The sequence below is a fragment of the Myotis myotis genome, unplaced genomic scaffold (assembly GCF_014108235.1).
Source record: "Myotis myotis isolate mMyoMyo1 unplaced genomic scaffold, mMyoMyo1.p scaffold_m19_p_13, whole genome shotgun sequence".
Classification (NCBI taxonomy): domain Eukaryota; kingdom Metazoa; phylum Chordata; class Mammalia; order Chiroptera; family Vespertilionidae; genus Myotis; species Myotis myotis.
Genome location: NW_023416317.1, coordinates 21,093,950 through 21,118,697, shown reverse-complemented (window position 1 = coordinate 21,118,697; position 24,748 = coordinate 21,093,950). Strand labels below are relative to the sequence as shown.

The window sequence follows — 24,748 nt, the reverse complement described above, 5'->3', positions numbered from 1 at the left end:
ATGTTCTAATGAACTGAGCTGCCCTGCCAGGCCCCGGGTACCATACGTTGATAGTGAGGGACTTGTCTGCCCGTTAGGATCACCTGCGGATCTTTTCACCCTCCCAACCTCAGGGGATTCGGATGTGCAGATAAGTTTGGAAAAAACGGGGCCACACTGTTGTATCCTCAGCTGCTCCAACTTGGATTTTAACATCGTTGGCTTAACACCCACCACCGTACTCAACTTGCAGACACAGTTCCTACAAGGTGAGTTTTCACGCAGGTCTGACTTCCGTTGTTGTCATTTCATTTTGGTCCCAGCTGCCCTGGCACAAGCCTGCCTCATAGACTTTTGTGCCAAATGCAATAACGTTCTTAACAGCTGTACAGAGGGGAAGCTACCCCCCCCTTTCTCTTCCTCTAGGTTTTGTGGCTGGCTGTCTCCTCTCAGGGGCTCTCTTGGCTGTGGAGACCCTCTGCCTGGCCTGAGGACAGGGAAGTCCTCCCCACCCTGCAGGGCCATGGGGGGTGGGAACTGAGAGAGTCCGTCTCAGACGGAGGAACCCAAACTGGGGACACCGGAGGCCCCAGGTGGTCACAAGCTGCAGCACGAAGAGTTGTCAGTTTGTTCTTCCCTTAGGAAGTTTCGTCCTTTCGGGAGTGGCCTGGCTGGGAAGTATAAGGGGGCACCTCACTGTCCTGCTCAAGAACCCCAGGATCTTGACAGGGGTCTGAACTTCCTCCACTTTTTGAAGCTCCCCAACAACTGAAAACATGAGTTGCTAAAAAAGGGTTACAAATCTTTTTTTAAAAGTTGTGTGTTTACCACCTAAAGTCAAGTCTCCTTCCATCACCATTTATCCCCTCTTCTACCTCCCACCAGTCCCCTTCCCCTCTGGTAATCACCATACTGTTGTCTATTCGGTGTTTGTTTGTTTGCTTAATCTCTTCATTTTTTTCAGCCAGGCCCCCTACAAAACCTTAACAGAGTAATGAAATCAGTAACTCACCAGCACAATACCTGCCTCTCCCTTTGCCACTCTTCCTGACCACAAACCCTCCCTGTGACGGGCCCTGTCACCGGTGGTGCAGCGGGCCCAGAACCCCAGGGATGCTGGGAAGGCCAACCACAAGGCTCTTTCCTGTGTTTGCTTTTCATTAGGATGCTTTTTGGCACGCATTTCCGTAATATGTATTTTCCTGTTTTGATGTGAAATGAACGTTCCCTGTCTTGCCCACTCCAGTCTTGGGCAGAACTGGTGCCCTGTGTTCGCCTGTCCTCTGGCTCACTTATCTCCCTGCTGACGCTCCTCTGCTGGTTGGGGAGGCCTCAGGCCGGGGCTGCAGGTGTGGCCAAGAGAACCGTCCTTCCCCAAGTGGGAGAGGGAAGAGTGGGACTTGTTGCCAGATCCTGGAGGGGTCTAGCGTTAACCCCTCTGGCCTCAAGACCACAGGCTTAGCTACGGTAGCACCAGGCAGAGGAGTGTGCGGAACTGGCTGCCGGCGGTCTTTCTCCCTGTTTGAATTTTCATTCTGGACCATTGGACCTGTGGGCTCCATGATGACGTGCAAATCAGCCAGGGAAACCACTTCAGATAAAGCGCTTCCTAAAAGCACGGCTACTCCGATACCGGCAGCGAAGTCCTCGTCTGCATCAGAGGTGACCTCTGTGTGCGCAGGGCCGCGTGTGGCTGTGTCCTTTCTCCCCCGGGGCTGCCCTGGGCCGTTTCTACTACTCTGTCTGGGCAAGCACAGATGTGAAGAAATCTCCTTGATTTAGATACAGTTTCCTGAATTGTGTAATGAGGACAGAAATGCACAGACTAAACAAATTGAGATTAACGCAAGTGATCTAGTACTTAGACTTCTATGGATGGAAATCTTTTTTTTCCCCTGTTTTGTTTTTAAAGACCGATCCTATTTAAAGCAACAGAAGAGGAAAACGGCTAGTGGGTGCTGTTCTGATTGCACAAGTGCCTGGGTTGTTGGTAGTTCGCGGTATAGATTCCATTCTTTTCCTATTAGGTGATCTGTATATGTTAAATTTATCGCGTGGACGGTTGTGGTAGGAAGAGCTAGTTTGATGGATTTAGCTCAGGATGTTCGCAGTGTCTGATGTCCCAATAAAGTTCTGTATAAATGCCCAACAAAAGGGTACCAGCTACCCTCTATAAGAAATGGCGTTTTGTCTTGTTTTGTCTGCCAAGATAGTTTGCCCAGACTCAGCTTTAGGAGAATTTGGGTTTGGGGCAGACTATACACATTGTGTTTCACAGGTAAGATTAAGGTAAGATCAGGGCGGAGAGACAGGAGCAGGGAGTCACAGAAGCCTGCTGTGCTGGGGCCAGGTTGGGGGCGCAGAGGCAGGGGAGGGATCCCAGACCCTCGGGAGGGGGTGGGTCCTAATCATCTGCCAGGCCCTTGATGAACATGCCCCTGGGAAAGTTCTGGAAACCATGTCCCTTCCTCAGGGAGGTCCTTGGTTTTCCCAGGCTCGGTACCTCTCCCTCCCCCATGCGCTAGCTCCTAGCCACCAGGCCTGAGCCTTTATGGAACATCTGTCGTTGTAATCACTTGTTTGGGTCTTTCTTCCCCTCCAGGGGAGGAAAGGATCAGAGATCCCCAAGGTGTGGACACAAAGGGTTAATCTGGCTCTGAAAACGGAGTGGAAAAGCAAGTCCAGATGTGGAGAGAGGAAAATATAAGATGAAAGGTCTCTCTGTTTAAGACCCTGCCTTTGCCTCCCCTCCCGCTCTGGCCACAAAGCTTCACCCATCCCAGCTGGTTCTAGACACAGGGGCATGCCCGGACCCCGGGCCATGGCTGCAGTGAGCGGCCAAGCCTGCCTGGGGGTGACTCCCTCTAAAACCTCACCCACCCTGATAGTGACCCCATTCTTAACCGCATCCTGGAAATCTCCCGACGAAAAATGAATGATTACAGGCCCAGTTCCCTCCTCTCTCTGGCCTGGCCTGCCAGCCCCATGGAGCCGGTTAGTAACGTCTCCCTCCCACCCCATTATCACTTGGCAGGACGCAGCAGACACTCCGCCAGCAAGATAGGGATGGTCTGCCCCTTCCTTTTCCTTTCTCCAGTCTGCCTTTTCGATAACTGTACCTTTTTGTATCTTTAGCATGTTCATAAAAAATAGGCAAAGAGGTGATAAAACTCGAACCAGTACATTTTTCAAGGGTTTGCAGCTCTTGGAAAGGCCTGCCACAGGGGCGCTTGCATGGAAGAGCTGTAGCAACTGTAGGAAGCCGTCTGCAAGGCGGGGCTCCCGCTCCCAGTTGAAAGCGGGCAGCGGCGAGGTATTCACAGAATATCTTTTGATCCCGAAGGTGATGGCGCTGGTCCCTGGGTCTGCGCGAGGGCCACCGAGAAGCGAGGACGCTGACCCTTTCGGCTGACACTCTTTGGCAGGGTCGAGGCCTCTTCCCTGCTTGTTTCTTGCTGAGAACTGATGTTTACACGCGGTTGTATCCAAATCAGGCCCACGAGTCCATGTATGAGGGGCCCTGCTACACTGAACGGATAGGACTTTTTTTAAATCCTCACCTGAGGATATTTTTCCATTGATTTTTTTAGGGAGAGTGGAAGAGAGAGGGAAAGACAGAGAGAAACATCGATGTGAGAGAAACACATCCACTGGTTGCCTCCTGCACGAGCCCCAACCAGGACCAGGGCCCAGGCCAGGGAGGAGCTTATAACCGAGGTACGTGCCCTTGACAGGACTCGAACCCGGGATGCTTCGGTCTGCAGGCCGACACTCTATCCACTGAGCAAACCGGCTCGGGCAGGGATAGGAGTTTTAAGGCTGAACCAGTGTGATCTTTGACACCAGCTCCCTCTGAAGGAGATGCAGCCACTGACCAGCCAACGGCACAGGAAGTGCATGCACGCAGGCTGACAGGAGCAGCGGAGGGGCAAAACCTTCCTCCTTTGTTTTTGAGAACTCCCTGTTTCTAGAAAGTCGGCCCATTATTTGAGGGGTTCCCTGCTTCACGGAAACAGTCGGCGGGAGGAGGGTCCCCCTGCCTCTGCACTTCAGACTTCCCATGGACCTCGCCAGACACGCGGATTCCCAGAGGGGCGTTGTTTTCTTCCACTCTGAACGGGATCCCACAGGTCAAGAGCTGTCCTGGCGTTTCTTGCCAAACTAAGTGTTTCCAGAGGCTCCAATGTAATCTTTTTTTTTCTTTTTTCTTTTTTTTCCCCCCTTGAAATGGTCTTTTTTTTCTTCTTTTCTTAGACAGGCCCTGCCAGCTTTTTGGAAGAGATCAGTAAAACCACCAGCCTCACTAGGGGCCAGAAGTTACCCAGATCCTCTGGGAATCGTATCTAGAGATTTACCAAGGGGCTCGGGGATGTCACGATAAAGGAAAAGAAAGTCCGAGTAGGGACTCTTCCCCCCCTCCCCCCGATTTCCTAAATGAGAACAAGCTGTGGTGTCCCGAGGCCTGGTATCTTCAGGTTGTGCTTGGGAATTAAAATCGAATTGGCTTCATGGTTGTTAGGTTTCAGCTCTTAATCGACTGACTCCTCAAGTAGAAAACTGTAAGCTAGAGGCCAGCAATGCTTCCTCATTGTCCCTCCCATCGCTTACAGGACTCCTGATTTCAGCGGCCTGAGGCCGTCCTATAAGGATGTAATTTGGGGGGTGTGTGTGTCTGATTTCTTAACTTGCAGCATTTCTGATCCTTCCAATGATAACACACTTTTATTGGAATAATTTTGGAAATGGGAGAGACTTAGCAAACCAAGTTGGAGAACTTGTAATCTTGCCTATTTGAATCTTAATGTCTTAAAAGGAAATGTGCTGTGTCCATGTACTGCTCTGTCATTAGAAAGCCTGCAGGCCTTGCTTATGCAAATGGTTCCTGCTGGGAATCTCAGGCCCAAGTTCTTAGGTTAACTCATACAATGGAAGCATTCACATACACACACACACACACACACTCACACAGTCACTCACACACTCACACTCACACACACAAACTCACACACACTCACTCACACACACACTCACTCATACACACACATACACACTCATACACACTTACACACCCCTTTCATCCAATATTGGTGCCTTGATGTTAAAAAAACAAAACAACACTTATGTTTTAGTGTAATGATGTTTAGCAAGACTTTTTCATTTAAAACAAGTATTTTCTTATAAATGGCTTCCCCCTTCTCTCTTTTTTGCTGTTATATGTTTTTAAAACTAACATTCAATACACATTCAAGTATTTCCTCCTTTCTTTGGTTTTAACTCATATAATGCAGTAGTTTTACAAAGTTTATATAGTTGAATTCTGTGTTTAAGAAAATATGACATAAAGAAAGTCACAGATTCTTAGAAATGAAAATACCTTAAGAGAGTATTTAGGCCAGGTTTCTCTAAGCCCAGTTTTATGAAATAGACATTAGTACATGGTAATTCACTTTATAAATGATTCCCTTTTAAGATCTCACCTTTGAAGCTCATTTAACACAATTAAAATGTAAAATCAGAACTACAGAAGCCAAGTTTCTTTCCAGAAAATTATCTCTTGAGTAAATTTAGAATTATTCATTTAACCATATGCCGCGGGAATAATGCCACATTCCTGTATACCTCTGAGCCTGCCCACATTCAGTTCCCTCTGCTTGGACCACTTCCCACTCCCTTTACCTAACAAACTCCTAATCTTCCCTCAGACACCCCTAACATATGGTCTTAGAAAACCCTGCGTCTTGTATTTCTTAGTTGTATGCATCACAATTCTAATTAGTTCGTTGTGGATATAACTCTTTAATGTCATTCTTTTCCGCTAGACTGTAAGCCTATGGGGGCAGGGTCCCTGCATGTCTAGTTCATTGCTCTGTCACCAGTGCCTAAAACAATGCCTTGCACATAGTAGGTCCTCAATAAACATATGTGTGAGTAGCTTACTTTATAACACTTTCATTTTTGCCTTTCATCAATGCTTCTTGGTGCATTAAAAGCTAACACATCTGAGGCTGATGCCTGCAGGAGGGGTTGGAAGGAAAAAGAACCACCCTGGATTCGAGGATTATAGGCCAACCCTTCCCCCTCAATGGCTCCCTTTTCCCTTCCAAGGTTCTAGCCCTGGCTCTTGTCTTCTCTTCATTCTCAATATCTCTTCTCTCTCTCTTTTTTTTTTTTTTAATATATTTTATTGATTTTTTGATTTTTTACAGAGAGGAAGGGAGAGAGATAGAGAGTCAGAAACATCGATGAGAGAGAAACATCGACCAGCCGCCTCCTGCCCATCCCCCACCGGGGATGTGCCCGCAACCCAGGTGCATGCCCTTGACCGGAATCGAACCCGGGACCTTTCAGTCCGCAGGCCGACGCTCTATCCACTGAGCCAAACCGGTTTCGGCAATATCTCTTCTCTTATGTATGAATCTACTCAAATGGCTTCAACTCTTCCCTCCAGATCTCAGCTTTATCTCCAGGGGTGTTTTCAGCTCCTAAAATGTCTTCAGGTATAGACCAATGGAACTGCCCACTCACCTTCTTTGCCCCTCAAACCCATTGGTTTTCCCACATTTATGGTATCCCTGCCCGTGCAGTCACCTGGGCCTGCGGTCTGAATGCCAGTCAGGTACTCGAGGCAAGTAGACTTGGAAAGTTAGCTCTTCTGATTGGTCAGAACCGGGCTTTTCCTCATCGAGGGGCCCATTTCTAGTTTGTGTCCTTCCTTCCATGAGGTACCCCAGAAGGTAGATGTTCCCCAATGGGAGTGCCAGTTTCTGAACTTTCTGGAAGGTGCCTCACTAGAGAAAATCAGACTTCTTTAGAGAAATTCAGAACGTGGCAACCACAGGCTTTCCATGAAACAGAATCTATACAAGCACCAGGAAATTGTGAAAGCCAGGCCCATCCATGAGAGTCATTAAGTTCTGCAGACTTTCCATGGCATTTCTGGTCTTGGCATATTGCTCTGGAATATCCCTTTATCCACGCCCGCCCTTCAAATGATTTGCTGGCAGAGGTGAGGGAGAACTGTTGGCCTTGGAGCTGAGGAGCTGAACCTGAGCCCTGGCTACTTTTTTCACTGCCTGTGTGCCCCTGGCGAGCAGTTTCTGCATCTGAAACTCGATTTTCTTATCTTTAAAATGGATCGCAATCCCTATGGGCTTCATGGGATTGTTCTGAGAATCAACTGTGATGATGTACATGAGATGCTCTGAAAACTGTACAGTGCTGTAGAGAGTACCAAACATGAGATATTTAAGGGACTCATCTTCCTCCTTCATTAGTTTTGTCCGCAATATGCCATCTGTGTGGTATCTTTACTTATATTTCTTCTTGAAACAAATCACTTCTTAAAAACTTATTTCTTGAAATCTTTATCCCTAAAATGTATATAAATGGGAGGTAACCATAAAAATACAGTAAATATGAAACAGCATTATTAAATTCTTGCTAATACTGTTGCTCTCTAAACACTCTGAGCCTGAGGCCCACTCTCCATCAATGCACCAACAAGCACTGATGAAAGGCAAAAATGAAAATGTTATAGAGTAAGCTACTCACACAGATGTTTATTGAGGGCCTACTATGTGCAAGGCATTATTTTAGGCACTGGTGACAGAGCAATGAACTAAACACGCAGGGACCCTGCCCCCATAGACTTAAACTTGAACGTGGAGTTGGGTAAGTGTCCGAGGTCTTAGAGACACTTAAGCCCCAGGTGGAGGCTGTCTCCTTGACATAATCTGAAGGAGGAGGAACTGAAGAGGGAGGAAGATGCTCATGGGGTTGAATTTGTGAATGCATGACTGTGTACCAACTGAATTCATTGTATGACCAGCATGCTCATGGCCCATCCTTCTGGAACCCTGCTGGGTGAACATGCTGGGTACAGATGGGAAAGGTACAGAGGGAAGAGTGTGCAGATGTGGATTGGATTCCCTACATTTACTATTCACATCCATCACACTAGTTATATCATCATGGCAATTTACTTAGTCCCTAAATCTTATTTCTGAATCTTCGTTTACTCATCTGTAAAGTGAGGTTGGTGGAAACATTAGAAAAGAACTATGTAGAACAATGCCTGCGTGTGGCCTAAATGCTTAATAAGTGCAGCTACTAGGCCTAGTGCAAGAGCAAGCCTTCTATTTTTGCCCCTCATATCAATGGCAGAACATGGTGGAGGTTTCTGGTGCTTTGGTTCTGACGAGTATGGAATAATTAGCAAAACTAAGGAGAAAATGTGGGGCTGTTTCTCTACTAGCAAAGTAAAGAGCAGAAGCAAAGTGATTAATTGAACCATTATGATTTTTAACACATGGGGAAAATGTCAACTAAGAAAGCATTTTCAATCCCAGCACAACTTAGCATGGGCCGTCACCCACTGTTTCAAAAGAGCATTCGCAGTCAGCTCGGTGTCAAGGGCTTGGCTAAAATTACAAAGCCCAGAGGTGTTGATATTAAGCGTTTTTAAAAAAGGGAGTGCCAACTCTAAGTCTTCAGGATAAGCAGAAATATGATGGGCCCAGCGCCTTCTCAGAATTTCTTACACTTCAAAGAGCATGTACTTGGCAAAGATTCCACCACTTTCCTGAGTTTGGTCAACGGAGCTGAGCAAAGGCAAAACTCTTAAAATCCACCCAGATGGAACTTTTCCACTGGCCCTATTTGGGTATAAATATTCATCAAGGACTAGAAACTTAAAGGAGATATGGGCCTGAGCTAGGAGTGGTTTGGACTCAACGTCAGCCAGTGTCCAGTCGCCTCGCTGGCTCCTGCCTCTCAGGAGGGCCAACTCTCCTGAGATGGGGCTGCTGTTGTCTTGAGATCTGAGCCAACCGCCTCCAGACCAGGCAAACCATTGGCATTTGTTCTCAAGAGACTCCCAGCCAGAAACGGGGGCCTCGGGTTCAGATGAAGGTTCAAGTTAGTTGTCTGAAGGAAGGAAACACGGCAAAGGCTTGGCTCACATCCTCCATCCTGAAGTCAGTCCTTTTGTAGACAAACTGGAAGGAGGATCATAAACTTGGAACCAGACATTAGAAGTTCAGGGTCTGGTTTGGAATCATGCCTTCCCCAACCCTTTCAGGTTCATTTCCTTTTCATCTCAAGATCCTTCCTAAACCTAAACAACAGCACCAAGGAAAGTCCTTCTCTCTCCCCTCACCCCACTCCTGATCTTGGTCCACGAATCAGGTTTTAGATTAAGCTCCATGTGTGGGGCAACTGGAAGTGGCCGGTGGTCCCACCCACTCTACTCCACGTCTGTCTCGTGTCCTCTGGCCTCATGTTCTCTCTCCCCCTTTCCATCCCTGCAGGATGCCTCCCCTCTGTCAGGATGGAGAACCGAGTTGCCCTGACTTCCTTTGAAACCTTTCCTTCTCTCTCCTGTATCCTTCACTCTATTTCATTGTCTATCCAGTGCCATTGTTGAGCCCTTACTGTATGCCAGGCTTTGTGGGGGCACACAAAGGAGAATAAGGTATGGTCTCGGAGTCAAGGACTTCTAAAATGAGAATTTAGGCATGAACAGGATATTAAGATACAGGAGTTAAGCAGGCAAGGCTGAGTGTACATGTTCCAGGGCCATTCAAACTGTCCATTCAGTAAGGGAGTAAATCCACACCAGGAATTCGGAGGACTGACAGCTTCATGGAGGAGGGGGCTGGGGAAGGGGGAAGTTTTTGTCCCATAGAGAAGAAGGCCTTGCAGCATGCATGTGAGGAAGAAAGCATACAGTCAGGGAACGAGTGGCCATTGTTGTAGCAAGAGGAGAAGCTGAAAAGGGACCCGTCACACAGAAACTTCAGTTCCAAACGAAGGTCCATGGAAACATTGGAAAGAATCCCTAGGAGCAGGTCCCTGAGACAAAGTGGTCCATTCACATGCTTGCTCCACGGGCTGCAGCAAGAGCCCAGCCCTCAGCTCCTTGTCCCCACAACCTTCTGCTGTTTGGATACATAACACTTTCCAATTATTTATCAAACATTGTCTTTTTTACTTTCTTTTTTAAAAAAATATATATTTTATTGATTTTTTTTACAGAGAGGAAGGGAGAGGGATAGAGAGTTAGAAACATCGATCAGCTGCCTCCTGCACACCCCGCACCGGGGATGTGCCCACAACCAAGGTACATGCCCTTGACCGGAATCGAACCTGGGACCTTTCGGTCCGCAGGCCGATGCTCTATCCACTGAGCCAAACCAGTTAGGGCTCTTTTTTACTTTCTAACAGTATTTCAAGGAAAATTTACAGGTAGTGAAAATTCACACATCTCAAGTATTCCCTTGATTACACGGATATTCTCTGCGACCGTCCGGATAAACACACGGCACACGTCCTGTGCCCCAGAAAGTTCCGTCATGCCCCATTCTAGTTGATAACAGCCTCTTACAAAGGCACCCACTCTTCTGACTCCGATCACTGTTTTGAAGATCACATCAATGGAGGACCACAGTAGGTGGGCTTTTGTGATTCACTTCCATCAAATATATTTAAGATTGCCCTTGTTGTTGCAAAGATTAGATTTTTTTTTATGACTAATTAGTTTTCTGTTGTATAAATATAAAAGGATTTGTTTATTCATTTTTCTATTGATGGAGGTTTGAATTATTTCCATTGTTTGGCTATTATGAATAAAACTGCTCCAAATACTCTTGTCCAAGCTTTTTTTGTGGACAGTAGTGACGATCCTTTGTCTTGGGTATATACCTAGAAGTGAAATTGCTGGATTATAGGGTAGGTATACATTTAACTTTATTGGAAGCTACCAGTTTTCCTAAGTGATTGTACCATTTTACATTCTCCCTGGCAATGTATGGGTTCCAGTTGCTCCACATCTTTGTCAACACTTGCTATTGTCATTATTTAATTTTACCATTCAGCTGGGTACATAATGCTATCTTATTGTCCTTTTAATTTGTATTTCTCTGATGAATAATAAGGTTTTGTATCTTTTCCTACACTTATTAATCATTTAGACATCTTTCTTTGTGACATACTTGTTCAGTAAGTCATCCTTATTTTTTTAAAAAATTATATTGTCTTGCCCTGGCCAGGTGGCTCAGTTGGTTGGAGCATTCATCCCATACACCAAAAAGGTTGTGCGTTCAATCCCTGGTTGGGGTGTGTATGGGAGGAAACCAATCGATATTTCTCTCTCACATTAATATTTCTCTTTTTCTCTCTCTCCCCCTCCCTAAAAATAAATTAAAAAACATACCCTCAGGTGAGGATTAAAAAATTGGGTTGACTTTTAAAAATTATTGATTTATAGGAGTTATTTACACATTCTGGATACAATCCTTTGTTAGATATATGTACTGTAAACATTTTCTCTCTGTGGATTGTCTTTCACTTTCTTAGAGGTATTTTTAAATGAGAGTTAATTTTAATGGCCAGCTCATTAAAATGCTCATATTTATTTATTGAGCATTTCCTTTAGATGGAAAAGTCACAAGGACATAAAACTTAGATTGCTCTCTTACTGTTTTAGCATTCCATATAGTAAGTAATAAGCTATGACAACTTTGCAAATAATTTAAAAAGCTTTTACAAGATATTTTCTTTATTAACCAAGGTTTTCATCTTTTCCTCCTAGCTTTCTCTGATTTCATATTACTCTCTCCTCCTTTTTATGAATGAGGCATGTGGAACAGTGCTAATTTTTCATGAGTATTTACGACTTGGGTTTGGAGTACTTCTCTTAGTGCTTTACAATGTCCGATTCCCTTGTCTTGGCACATTTTCCCACTGTAAAGACTCCCCTAAGAAACAGGATAGTTGGTGGCGTGGGAGTGGCCTTGCCCACTGAGTAAAGAAGGAAGGAGAGGGAAGTCCCTGCCCAGATGGAGGAGGTACACAGAAGTGATGCTGAACAGGAACTGGCCATTGCAACTTGAACTAAGGAAACAGAGAACTAAGGGTGAGAAGTTGGAGGGAGGGAGGGAGGGAGGGAGAGAGGGAGGGAGGGAGAGAGGGAGAGAGATATTTTAGCTCAAATAAAAAAAGAGCTACCTAATAGTTAGAGGGATTAAGAAAAAACAGATCGCCTTAGGAGGAATAAGTGCTCACCAGTGGTATTCTTACAGCATTTAGCTTCCCAGTTCATCTCATGTTTAAGGTATTAGATGGGGTACTTGGACCAAAATAGAGTTTTTAAGTCTTTCTGGACTTGAAGTACTTTGACACCCTAAATTCTAATCCTTGCTCTTCTACTAACAAGCTCTCTGACCTGACCTGCCAGATCTGTTTCCTTATCTGTTAAACAAGGAAGTTCACCTCAAGAATCTCCAAAGCCCACTCCCCCTGTTGAAAATTAATTCTAATTGCGGAAAAGTACAGTATAAGAATTCTTCAAATAGGTATATGCTTGTTTCCCTTGTGAGGGCCCGGTCTGGGCTGGGTCCCAGGAAAAGTGCCGAGTGGGTAACAGTAGGTGCTCTAATTAGTGTGACTCTTCTTGCAGCACGCTCTCCCGCAGGCTGCTTGGGCCTGTTGGCTGTTAGGACAGACACGAAGAGACACAGCTTTTCCATCAGAACCTGCCTCTTCTTCAGGTCCTTGCAAACACAGGGAGGATCCCCATAATTTCCTTTTCTAGTTAATTAGCAGGATCTCTTTTTCTCTGTTTAACGTACCATATGCAACTGACAAAAATCCAGAACAATCCCCCCAGTGGCATTTTAATATCCAAGCCGCGTGTTGTTCATTTTGATGCATCATCTGCTCCACAACAGGACAAGGAGGGACCCCCATTGTAGACCCGTCGGCGATGGGAAATCAGAGCAGTGCAAAAGGGAGGGTTTTGCTGCAAGATTCTGGATCTTGTCAATCAAGTGCCCCTATTTCAAAGGCTGATTTTCTTCCACTCCGTTCACCGAAGAATCCTACTGGGGTGTGTGTGTGTGTGTGTGTGTGTGTGTGTGTTTTGTCCTTGCTTTCCATATATTCATATTATATCAGAAGATAACTGAGGCTAGACACAATCTCTCTCTCTCTCCTCTCTCTCGTCTATCCTCAGTTATCTTCTGATATAACATGAATCTATATCTTCCTACAAAAAATCAAACTTGCTGGGGCTGCGCTTGCTGGCACTCCACTGCTGGGCTTAGGAGAGCCTCCAGCCGCGGCCATAAGACGTTTCCTGCAGGCCAGCTTGGCAGGCCCTGCCATCCCACCACCCCAAAGGGTTTTGGTCGAGAGGCAAGAGCAGCAAGTTCTCAGATGGAAAATCATAGATGTGCATCATGGATGGATACAGGGGAATGCATTCTCCACAGTGTAAGATGGATGATATCCCTCAAATTAGAAGTTAAATAGGATGGAAAACATTGGGTGTCAGACTTGGAAGGCATAAAACTGGACTGTGACCCGATCCTAATAGCTCATCCATCCTTGTCTTTCAGCACTTGGCTCACATGTCGCGTTTGGGTAAGCTTTCCCTGACAGCGCCAGGTAAGTTGAGTACCTCCTCTTCTGATCTCTGAGGCCCATGTTTGTATCTCTGATCAAGGCCTTTAGATACCGGTATAATCTTGGATGGCTGAACTGGCTGTTCCTTTCCTGGGATTCCTTTCCTTTTACTTCTCCACTTCCCAGCTCAGTCCCTGGCACATAATCATGGCATATGTGCTTGCACAAAGTAAATTTTTAGTTTGCAAAATCAGAGGTAGGTAATAAGTTTCATCAGAATAATGTTTGGCCCTGGCGAGGTAGCTCACTTGGTTATGGCGTTGTCCCCATACTCCAAGGTTGCAGGTTTGATCTCCAGTCAGGGCACATACTGATGCAAGAATCAAGCGAGGAATGCATAAGTAAGTGGAACAATAAATTGATGTCTCTCTCTCTCTTTCTCTCTCTCTCTTCTCACTTCTCCCTCCCTCCTTCTCTCTCTTCCTAAAATCAATAAATAAAATAAAATAAATCAAAACAATTTTTTAATTCTCTTTACCATTTCACTCATTAGTTCTTTTAATAGTGAAAACTCATGTTTATTTATTTATTTATTGTTTAAATACATTTTTATTGATTTCAGGGAGGAAGGGAGAGGGAGAGAAAGATGGAAACATCAATGATGAGAGAGAATCACTGACTGGCTGCCTCTTGCATGCCCCCTACTGGGGATCAAGCCCGCAACCCAGGCATGTGCCCTTGACCAGAATCGAACCCAGGACCTTTCAGTCCACAGGCTGACGCTCTAGCCACTGAGCCAAACCAACTAGGGTGATAACTCATGTTTAACTTACACACATTCATTATTTGCCAAGTTTTGTATTCAGAACTAAATAGAAAATTGGTGTGAGGAAAACTTTTAGGCCCATTTTATTGATGAAGAAACTGAGGCTCAGAGCTAATGTGACTTGTCCAAGGTAAAATAGGAAACATGTGGCAGAACTGGATTGAAACCCAGTTTTTCTATGCCAAGTACCTCAGATCTCAATCCCCTATAGTTGTGTGTGTGTGTGTGTGTATGTATGTGTATATATATATATATATATATATATATATATATATATATATATACTAATAAAAGACAAAGATGCTAATTGACCATACCTTCGCTATGCCCTAAGCCATGCCCACCAGCCAATCAGAGTGACTATATGCAAATTAACCCAGCCAAGATGGCGGCCAGCAGCCACGGAGCTGAAGCAAGCCGGAGACTTGGTTGCCTGGGTGATGGAGGAAGCCAAGTTTCCTGCCAGCCCTGAGCCAGCTGAGGCCTCTGCTCATGGCAACAAAGTTTCAATTATAGAAGACAAATAAATCCCAGATACCTGTTTCCAGCCAGCCTCCACTGGGAGCTTGGGTGGCTGGGGGTTGTGGCCAGCCTGCGTACAGCCATCAGCCCCTCACCCAGGCTGGCCAAACCCTCATGGGGTGAGGGTCCCCGCTGGGGGGCTTAGCCAGCCTGAAAACGGCCCTCAGCCCCTCACCCAGACTGGCCAGGCACCCCAGCAGGACCCCCCCACCCTGAAGGGGCTGTGGCCAGCCTGCAAACAGCCATCAGCCCCTCACCGAGGCTGGCCAGGCACTCCTATATAATAAAAGGGTAATATGCAAATTGACCCTAACAGCAGAACGACTGGGAATGACTGGTCACTATGACACACTGACCACCAGGGGGAAGATGCTCAATGCAAGAGCTGCCCCTGGTGGTCAGTGTGCTCCCACAGGGGGAGCTCTGCTCAGCCACAAGCCAGGCTGATGGCTGCCAGTACAGTGGTGGTGGTGGGAGCCTCTCCCACCTCCTCAGCAGTGCTAAGGATGTCCGACTGCAGCTTAGGCCTGCTCCCCGCTGGCAAGTGGACATCCCCTGAGGGCTCCCGGGGCGCCAGAGGGATGTCTGACTGCCAGCTTAGGCCCACTCCCCCAGGAAGCGGGCCTCAGCCAGCAGGTGGTCATCCCCCGAGGGGTCTCAGACTGCAAGAGGGCACAGGCCAGGCTGAGGGACCCCCCCCCGAGTGCACAAATTTTTGTGCATTGGGCCTCTAGTGTGTGTGTATGTGTGATATGCATGTAAAGCTTTATTTCAATGGAGGTCTTAATATAGCTGGGTTCTTTTGACTAACATGAAAGTGTTCCTTCCCAGAACAATGTGTTAAATGTATATAATAAAATATGTAGGATTACAAACATTTATAAAAACAAAGTTAGTAACATTTGTGCCTTTATTAAGTTAATTTTGCAGCTGATGTAATTACTACTATTTCAGCATGGGACCAGTAGAAGTGGTCCTTTGGGCATCTCCCACTGCTGGAATAGGCTATGAAAATACCAGATTTCCATTGGTGTCAAGGACACAGGGCCTGTATCTAGCTATCTTTTTCTAATGTAAATGTCATGTACAATAGCTTTATTTTATTTTATTTTTTAAAAAAAGAAGACACCAGGGCTTTGTCTGCCAGGGCTTTGTCTTCATTCATAATTAAAGAAATTGCTAAATTTCAGTTTCATGTTGGGGATGTAAAGATGCATTTACATTCTGGGTACCCTCAATTCTATCCACAGATCCCTTTTTTAACGTCACATCTATCCATTAAAAATATTTAAAAAATCTCTCTCCCTGACTTCATCTAAAAATAAGAAACCCCAACTGCTGATCCCTCCCCATATTAGGGCCAGACCATCTTAACAAGGACACTGAGGACCACAGGGCCAGGGCTGGGGTGGGGAGCACAGGCGGTGGCAGGCAGGTGGGTGGCTCTGCTCTAGGATGAGGGCAGGGCTGTCACTTTCCCTCCACCCCTTCCAGCCAGCCAATGAACCAGGTCAGTCACCTCAGTGCTCAGCCTCAGCATCAGACCTGGAAATGCCACTTAGTCATGCAGCCCAAATAGATGCTGTCTTCTTAAGGCAGGTTTATTATGGGGTGTTAGTCAGCCAAGAGCCTTTTCCCTATGCTCCTGCCCTTTGGTTCCCCTGACATCAACACCACGAAGGACAGAGCCTCTGAAGACATAGACTGAGCACAGACAACTTGTCTACCACCACAGGTCAGGAAGGAGGCGGAAGTGGCCACTGGTTACCAGTGGTACCTAAGAGCTGCCAGTGGTGGTCAGCCGCCCTTGCCTCAGACTTCTCTCCACTCAATGCTCTGTTTAAGGTGCAACAACTGGGAGAAGAATTATGCTCATTCCACTGTTACCCTGTTGAGATGAGCAGGGTTGGGATGTGGCTCAGATGTGTGCAGTGCTGGGAAATCTGAGGGTGGGTATCAAAAGGAGAAAAAGGTGTGTGTGTGTGTGTGTGTGTGTGTGTGTGGTGGCGGAGGTCGAGGGACATAAAGAATCATAGGTCACTGGCATGATTTGGCCTTTCTCCCATCTTTGAGAAATGAATTTCATCAGACTCAAGTTTACATGGCTGAGAACAAGACTTTCTCAGTCATTGTCTTGTGTTCAGCACTCAGCACAGCACCTGACACATAATAAGCACTGAAAACATATTTTCTAAATGAAGAAATGAGTGGCTATTACCCTGACTTATAAGTAAGACATCCAAGGCTTGGTGAGGGTACGAAGTGCCTGTGTAAGATCACACATCCGAGGCCAATGACTGGTTGCCTCTCCGGGGACGGCTGCTTTTTTGGAAGTGTAGCAAGCAGACCTGCAGGGCAAATGGTTGTCATTGTCATGGTTTTGCATATGATGAGGCCTGAGTATATTTATGGCGAGGTCTAAGTTTAGCTACAAAGAGAAGGTCCTGCAATCTGATAGCTTAGAAGCCACGTGTGACGTAGGTAAGCTGGACTTGCTCTTCCACGTTCCAGCACTTAACTACCTCTGGGATTCCTGCACTGTGCTAATGATGGGGATGCCGACAACAGCAGGAGGGGATATATTTTGAGCACTTACTATGCATCTAGGCACTTTACCTGCTTTATCTCATTAACTATTGTTTAAAGGTAGAACTACTACTAACTCTTCTCTCTCCAATGAGGAACCAGAGGTCCAGAAAGAAAAGCGACCTGGCAAAGGTTGCAGACCTAGCAAATGGCAGAACATGAATCACATCTAGATGTTATACTTGTAAAGGTCATGTGATTGACCACTCCTCTAAATGGCCTCTAAACCTTGTGGCCAAAACTAAGTTCATAGCCAAAATGTTCACTTGACCTTCTGAGAATGTGAAGTTGAAATCACAGTATTCTGAGCATGGAAGTGAAGGAACATAGAAGATACCCTTTTCTCCTTTATTCATCAAAGATGCCGTAAGTCAATGCACCTCTCAGTCACGTCACATGTAAATTTTGGCTACACCAGTTCTCTCCCCCATGTCCCATCTCCAACATTAAGGGACTGACCAAGCAGATCGTTAGATTTGGCTCAGCTCTTTTATATAGTGATTCATTTGCATGTTCTCCAAAGACTGATTTCACAAAGAAGCCAGTATTTTAAAACAGGAGGAAGAAAAGAAAAACAATCCATAAAGAAATCATGTGGCTTTGAAACAGCAGCCATGGGCTGGACCCTGGTGTTGCTTTGTCCTTCGAGAGTGAGTTGCCAAAGGGAGCCTTCGGTTCCTGCCCCCTCAGCAATCGTATTCCCTTTTAAAGCATGTCCTGGTGGGGGCTTGCACCATGTTTTGCTTGGTCCTGATTCACGTGCTAGCGGTAGAACATGAGTCAGCCTGACCAGGCATGGATACACAAGCTTATCCCTAGGCTAGAGTTTCCTGTAAGCTCTGGGCCTGGGATCTCTGGAAGGTTTTTTGTTTTCTTCTTCTTCTTTTTGTCAAGTGTTACTGCGTCTTTAGTGATTTCAGGGTAACATTACATGATGCCTTAAATTGTCTCCCTGCCAGCCTACAACTCCTCCCTAGAGAATTCTACAAGGCTTCTAGAAAACCAGGAACCAGGAGAAATCCAGAAGCCCTTGCTCTATGCCTGGGAAATGGCTTTGGCTCGGTGTGGGTGGTAGTAGACACCTGGTGGTGACCTAGCGATATCAGAGAGGTACAGATGCGTAGTGACATTTGGCAAATGCTGGGTGGTTCCTGAATCAGACTATCACTGTGTAGGAAGGCCTTGATCTCTGTGAAGCTCATGGCAATGATCATAGTCCCTCTCCACCAGACCTCTGCTTCTGATGAAAGCCTTTTCATTTCTTCTTGGCGTGGAAAGAGCGTAAGTTTAGAATCAGAGAAGAATGGGTTTGTGTTCTTAACCTGCCATCTTCTTATCTTAGGCAAATGATTTAAACCCTTAGTCTTAATTTACTCATGTTTAAAAAGGTCATTGATAGTTTCGCATGGCAGCCCTGAAGGCTAAATGGAATGAGATGTGAGAAATGTCAACCGCCCCGTGTGCATTTAAGAAATGTCTTTCCTTCCTCTCTTTTGCCTTCCCTCAAACTTGTCTGCCCTGACAGAGAACAGACGAATCAGTCTTCCCGCAGAGTCCTGAAGGGACAAGAGCCAAATCAATGGTGAAAGTAAGACCACAAATGTAAAAGGGTTTGCTTCTCTTATGAAAGAGCAGACAATGAGCCAAAGAGTTGATCTGGAGTTTTACAAGGCTTTGCAGTTGCATTATTGTTTCTGTTCTTGTGAAAACAGTTGAATTTCCACATCAGATATCTGGACTTAGATACCAAATATAAGTTTCAGGCACCAAAAGAGTCTCACATGGGCATATATGAGCCCCAACTCCTTGTTTAACTCTTTCTATAAAAGCTTCATAGAAAACATTTCTTGAGCTTCTGTAGATCTGTGCCATTGATATATGAGAAGCTCTGAGATGGGTTCGGGACACCCCAAGGTTCCACGTGAAGTTAAGGAAATGGCATGAACTTGAGGGGCTCCTGTAGAAGTGCCTGGTGGCCCTGCATCTGGTGAGATCATGACAGCTGTCAGCCAAGTGAAAGCGGGGCCTCGGGGGGAGGTGGGGGGAGGCATTTCCAGACGAAGGCACTTAAAAAGCAACTGTCTCTTCTTCTGGGTGTCCAGAAAGGCTACTCCACAGTTCTGCTTTCAGTGAAACAGTTTTAGGCCCACTTTTCCATAATGATTTGTTATTTGGGAGACAGCCTGGTAGACAGGAAAGGTCAACGTACTAGAAGGTTCTCATCCAATTTCTGCCACTTCATGAAAAAGTGGCCTGTCCAATGTCACCCAGTGCATACATGCCTACAGTTGTTATAATGACTCAACCCCTTGCCCCAAAACTTTTCTTATAATAAATATTTAAACCATGATGGACGAACACTGGAGATATGAGAACTCCCAAGGTCTGAACTTAACATGACAGATTTTCACTTTATTTTACACACACTATTTTGAGTAAGCGGCTTGGAAAGAAAAAATGATTCCCTTTTTAAAGTCAAATCAAATTCCTCTTCTGAGGTTGACTCTAGTGGCTTGCAGGGGAGCTATTTCCCCACTTCTCTGATCCTGACCTTTTCCGCACTGGAAGTGGCGGAGTAGGGGTGAAAAAGAAAGACACGTGAGCCTGTCCCTCCTTCCTGGTCCCCAGCCTTTGCTGAATCCAACCTATTCTTTTTCACCCTTGTCACGTTTGGTCGGTTAATGTGGAGAGATTAACTGACCTTCAGAGGGGAACAGAAAGTCCCCTTTCCACTGTCCTACTTGTAGAAGGCCTTGGAGCTGAGATGCTTAGAGGAAAGCCTAGAGATGCTTTGTGATTAAGCCTTTCCCTGCCTCCCTTCACCACGGGTGGCAGATACATTGGTGAAAGCCAATCATTAGCCCCCAATCCTACATATTCAGACACGACACGTCTGCACAATATGACAAGCATCTGCAATTTACATAGTAAAGACTTCATCATCTGTTTTGGGGCATTATTTAAGGTCTTAGATAATTTATTTCATTTTTCTTCTCTCTCTCTCTCTCTCTCTCTCTCTCTCTCTCTCTCTCTCTCTCTCTCTCTCTCTCAACGAAGGCTCTCTTTTGGGCCAAGTTGCTTATACACCTATGGGCATGTCTCCAATGCTATGGCTATTAAAGTCTTTAAGTGACAGCTTACTATATTTTTAAGATTGAGGGAGCCAACGACAATTCTCGAGGAGCCATGTTTACGTTGGATCTGCTCACCCAGGCGACATGCCAGCAGTTTTGCACGTTGCAGGAACTGGAGGTGAAAGCAGGAAGGGCTGAGTACAGAGAGGGGGGAGAAAGCTGAAGGACAGGAAAGCCAAGAGGGATGTGATGTGGACAGGGTGGAGGGAGACGCCCAGCTGGCAATGCGCTCAGAAGAACCATCGCTGAATGCTCCCCTGACATTGGGCTGAGGGGTGAAAAATAGAACCTTTTGGAGCCAGTCCACTGGCACACACTCAGTCAACAGTGAGCATGCTCTTAGGTCTCTTTGTCCTCGTCCCTTTGGAATTCCTGCAAGTTCCTTGGCAGCCGAGGGGCCTGTATACTTGCAAAGCCCAATGGGCTTCAGCACAGGTTCTCAGTGACCTCAGATAAGGAGCTCGATCCCTCTGGCCCTCAGTGCCCTTATCTAAATGGTGACAAGAGTTCCATGTTCCATGTATCTTTTGGGCTAGAATGCAGATGAGATTATTGGTCTTGTCCTAGCTCATCGAGGTAGAGCAATGGGCTTTGGTTCAGCCGAATGAAAATTCATTGCTCTGGACACTTAAAAAGAAAAGTCTGTCCTTCATTTACCCAAAAACTCCTTTCGGCATTCACACACCCATGGAGATGTACCACCGCCACTGACAATAACAATGGCTGACTCTATTTAAGAGCTCATGTACTAAGTCCCTTTATATACATCATCTCATTTAATAATCACAGTCACCTTGGGAGGTAGATGCTGCTATTGGCTCCCAATTTTCAACTGAGGGCACAGACTCAGAAGCTAATTAGCTTGCCCAAGAGCACACAGCCAGTAAGTGGTAGAGCGGGGATTTGAACCCAGATCTGGTTACAAGAATACCAGTACCCCAAATTCTTAAATACACTTAGTAAACAATAGAAGAACAAACCCACAATAATGACTGATTCCACCAAGAGAAATGGCATGTGAGCCGCGACTCAAGGCCCTTACTTCTCATCCCCTGCCTCTCAATGGCAAGCCGCTTACTCAAGGCCCTTTGTTACCAAGCAGAGCTGGCTATTTCATCATTCTCAGGGAATTCTGTGTTACAGGACCTCTCTTCCCCAGCAGGAAAACAAATACCTCAAGAGCATCCATCCAATGGGAACACTGGACTTGGCGCAGATGAGAGGAGGTAGGGAGCTGTTTCTAAGCTCTGTCACTAACTGTTTGTGACACATGGTGAGTCCCTTGGTCTGTCTAGGGTTGGTCAGAGGACTTCTAAGACTACTCCAGTTGTTCTGTATTTTATGTTCTCTCTTGAAGACCATTTTATGACTTTCCAGCTTCTGGCCGGGGGTGGGGAGAGAAGGGGGGGTAGGGCAGTAGAGACAGCTTATATGCCATTTAAAATCATTTCTCATTTTGTAAATAGGTCCCCTGACGCTCTAAGTGTCTATGAAATCATTTTGAAATGCCTACATGTGATTATGCACTCTGATGCCAAATGTTATAACCCCCCCACACACACACTTGCTGCAGTTTTAAAAAGTAAATATGCAATGAAAGCTTTTCAGCATGCTGTGGATATGGCACTGTATTTGCTCAACAAGGAGAGCTTCTCTTCCCCGCCCTCCCCCCTTGACTTTTTGAGTTGAAGACATTGGTTAAGCTACAAAGTGGCGATCTTCCTACTGATTGTCATAGGCCCAAGAGGTAAAGACTATCTGCCCTTTCATCTCTACCCACCACATTCCTTCTCTAAGCCTGTAATTGGATCTAAATGAAAAATAAACCCTTTGCAGGCCGAGGAAGCTGACACCAGAGGGGACAAGAAGGAGAACATGTCCCACCTCTAACCTAGATAATCACACTCTCCTATGCAAAGAAGAAAAACAAGGCGGGGAATGTAGTCCAGAATATCATAAGAACTTATCCAGTGACAGATGGCTACTAGACTTCCCGCGGCGACCACATCATAGAGTATATGCAGGGTGGGGCAAAAGTAGGTTTACAGTTGTTCATATGGAAGATAAAACAATAACTAATAATACAAGAATAAACGGTTTCACAGACCCACAACTGTAAAGTGGGTCAAAAGTGTGGCGAGAATTCCACAGGAGAGAGGGCTTGATTCTGCAAATAGTCCGGCAAGTGCAAGGGGTGCATGGTGCATTCCAGAGAAAGGCCCGGATGAAGGCTGACTGGGTGTAGAGGGTCCTCCGGCCTCTGTGTGGGAGTCGGTGCAGGTCAGCCTTGCAGAGGCACAGCTATAAATCGGATGCGTGAATGCTGCGCCTCTAAGTGGCTGGGCTTGCGTTTTTATTTTGATTCTGACATAATTTCTTTTTTTTTCTTCTCATTCTACCCCGCAGGTAATGGCAGATATCTAAGGAGGACTTTGTCCTGCAAGACCAAACCCCCTGAAATCTGAGTTTAAAAATAACCGATGTGGAACTTCTTGGAGCACCTCTCTATTTAGTACGTAGGATTCTGCCCCGGTTCACAAATCCCTCAATAAAGCCAATTGGATCTTTTTAAAAAGGGGGTGGTGGAGGGAGAGACAGCTTTAGGAGATTAGCTTACACTGTACCATCACTGTTACTGTTGCTGGGGGGGAGGGGGCGGGCGACTACCATCCCCTTATTGGAAACAGGGAAAGAGGGTCTCGGAAAAGAGACTGTCCATACGATGCAGCTAAGAAGAGGCAGGGCCAGGGTTTCGATGTTAAGGCTTTCCTTATTCCCTGCTGCCTGCTGGGGCCAGCTCTGCCTGACCCTGGGCCTCCGTTTCTCCCTTGGCCAAGGAGGCCTGCTCCCTTCCAGCTCCTGTCCTGTGAGCCTCCAGCCTGTGCCCTCTCCCGACTGCATTCAGGTAAGGACCTGGTGGGTGCTGGAGCTACAGGCTGAGCCGCAGGCCCCTCCTGCAGTGATTCACCCATGACCTCCTGGGCTCTTGGCCAGCCCTTCTTGAAAGGGAGAAAGGGAAACGTGCAGACCTTGGGGACAGAAATTAGTTCCCGTGAGCTGGAACCGCTGCCCCTGCCAACATCACCAACTAAAAAACCGCGCGTGGAAAACACAGAGCACTCGGGTGGCAGCGAAAGGGGGAATTCCTTGTGAGTAAACAGTACTAGCCAGTCCCCCCCATCCCCCTCCCCCCCCTCCTACCTTCACCTCCATCGCTAGGGGGGGAGGGAGAGGGAGAGGGAGAGGTAGGGCTCCCCCTCCCGCAACACACCATTGGATGACCATGTAAAAGCAGGTTTTCACCTTGTTTAAATTTTAATTAGCATTACCAAAGAACTAAGACTCATTGCAAATGCTTCACACCAGGGCTTTTTGTTGCTGCTGTTTGTTTGTTTTTATGCCTGAAGGGGTGCCTATTAGTTTAAACAAGTATTCCCAACTATTTTGTTTGCTGCGAAGTCTTGGAATTTAATGACTTTCCTTCTTGCTTCTAGCTAAGTCTCCAGGAACGCATGGGAGAGGGAACCGGGGAGAAGAGCATGTCTGGGTAAGTACAGACAAGTCGCGGCTCACCTTCTGGACTCGCGGGTTGAGGTCCTTGGCCACCTTCGCCATCCTCTCTGGGCTGGAGACACAGCGCCCGGCTTCTCAGGCGGAGGCGCGAGGGCGCTCAGCCGGGACAGCGCCGGCTGAATGGCCAAGTTCGCGGGCCCGGGCGGAGCTCTGCGCGCAGCGGGGCGCGGCGGGCCCTTTAATTGGAGAGTGGGACTCCCTCTAAAACCTCGCCAGCCAATCCGCGCGGGCGCTCGCACCGGGCCAGCCAATCCCAGCGCGCAGCCTCCCCCTCCCTCGGGGCGGCCAGGGCTGGGCTGGAGGCTGCAGCTGAGCTGGGGCTGCCCTGATGTCAGCGCTGCGGCCCCGGCCTGCCCCAGCGCTCGCGCCCTTCCCTCCAGCGGCCGGAGCCCGTCCCCACGCCCTTCTCCTTTAAAGGACAACGGGCAGAGGGAGGGGCGGGCCGCCGGCCGCGATTCATTCAGGTCAAAAGGGAGAGTGATCAAACAGGAAGGCGGAGATATTTTTAGTGAGCTGGGTCCAAAAATAAATGCTGAGCTCTGTTCCCCTCCCGCCTCTCCTGCCTGATGGTCCTGGGAGGGGTGCCGCCGAGGGAGGGCAGGTGGCTTGCAGGGGCATGGCCGTGGCTGGCTCCCTTCCCCCCAACCTGGGCAAATGCTCCAATCCCCAGAGAGGAGGTGAGCGTACCAGCGAGTGATGCGTATTTTAACTTGATGTCTGTAAA

General features: G+C 46.8%; 1 protein-coding gene across 1 annotated transcript in view; it reads right to left on the bottom strand.

Moving 5' to 3' along the window:
- The window catches only part of LMCD1 (LIM and cysteine rich domains 1), a 60,335-nt gene extending 36,134 nt beyond the window's left edge, over positions 1-24,201 (bottom strand). The window contains exon 1 of the mRNA XM_036332028.1: positions 24,025-24,201. Coding sequence (XP_036187921.1) covers positions 24,025-24,066 — 42 coding nt within the window. The 5' untranslated portion in view covers positions 24,067-24,201. The remainder of the gene's footprint in view (positions 1-24,024) is intronic.
- Between the last annotated feature and the right edge of the window lie 547 nt (positions 24,202-24,748).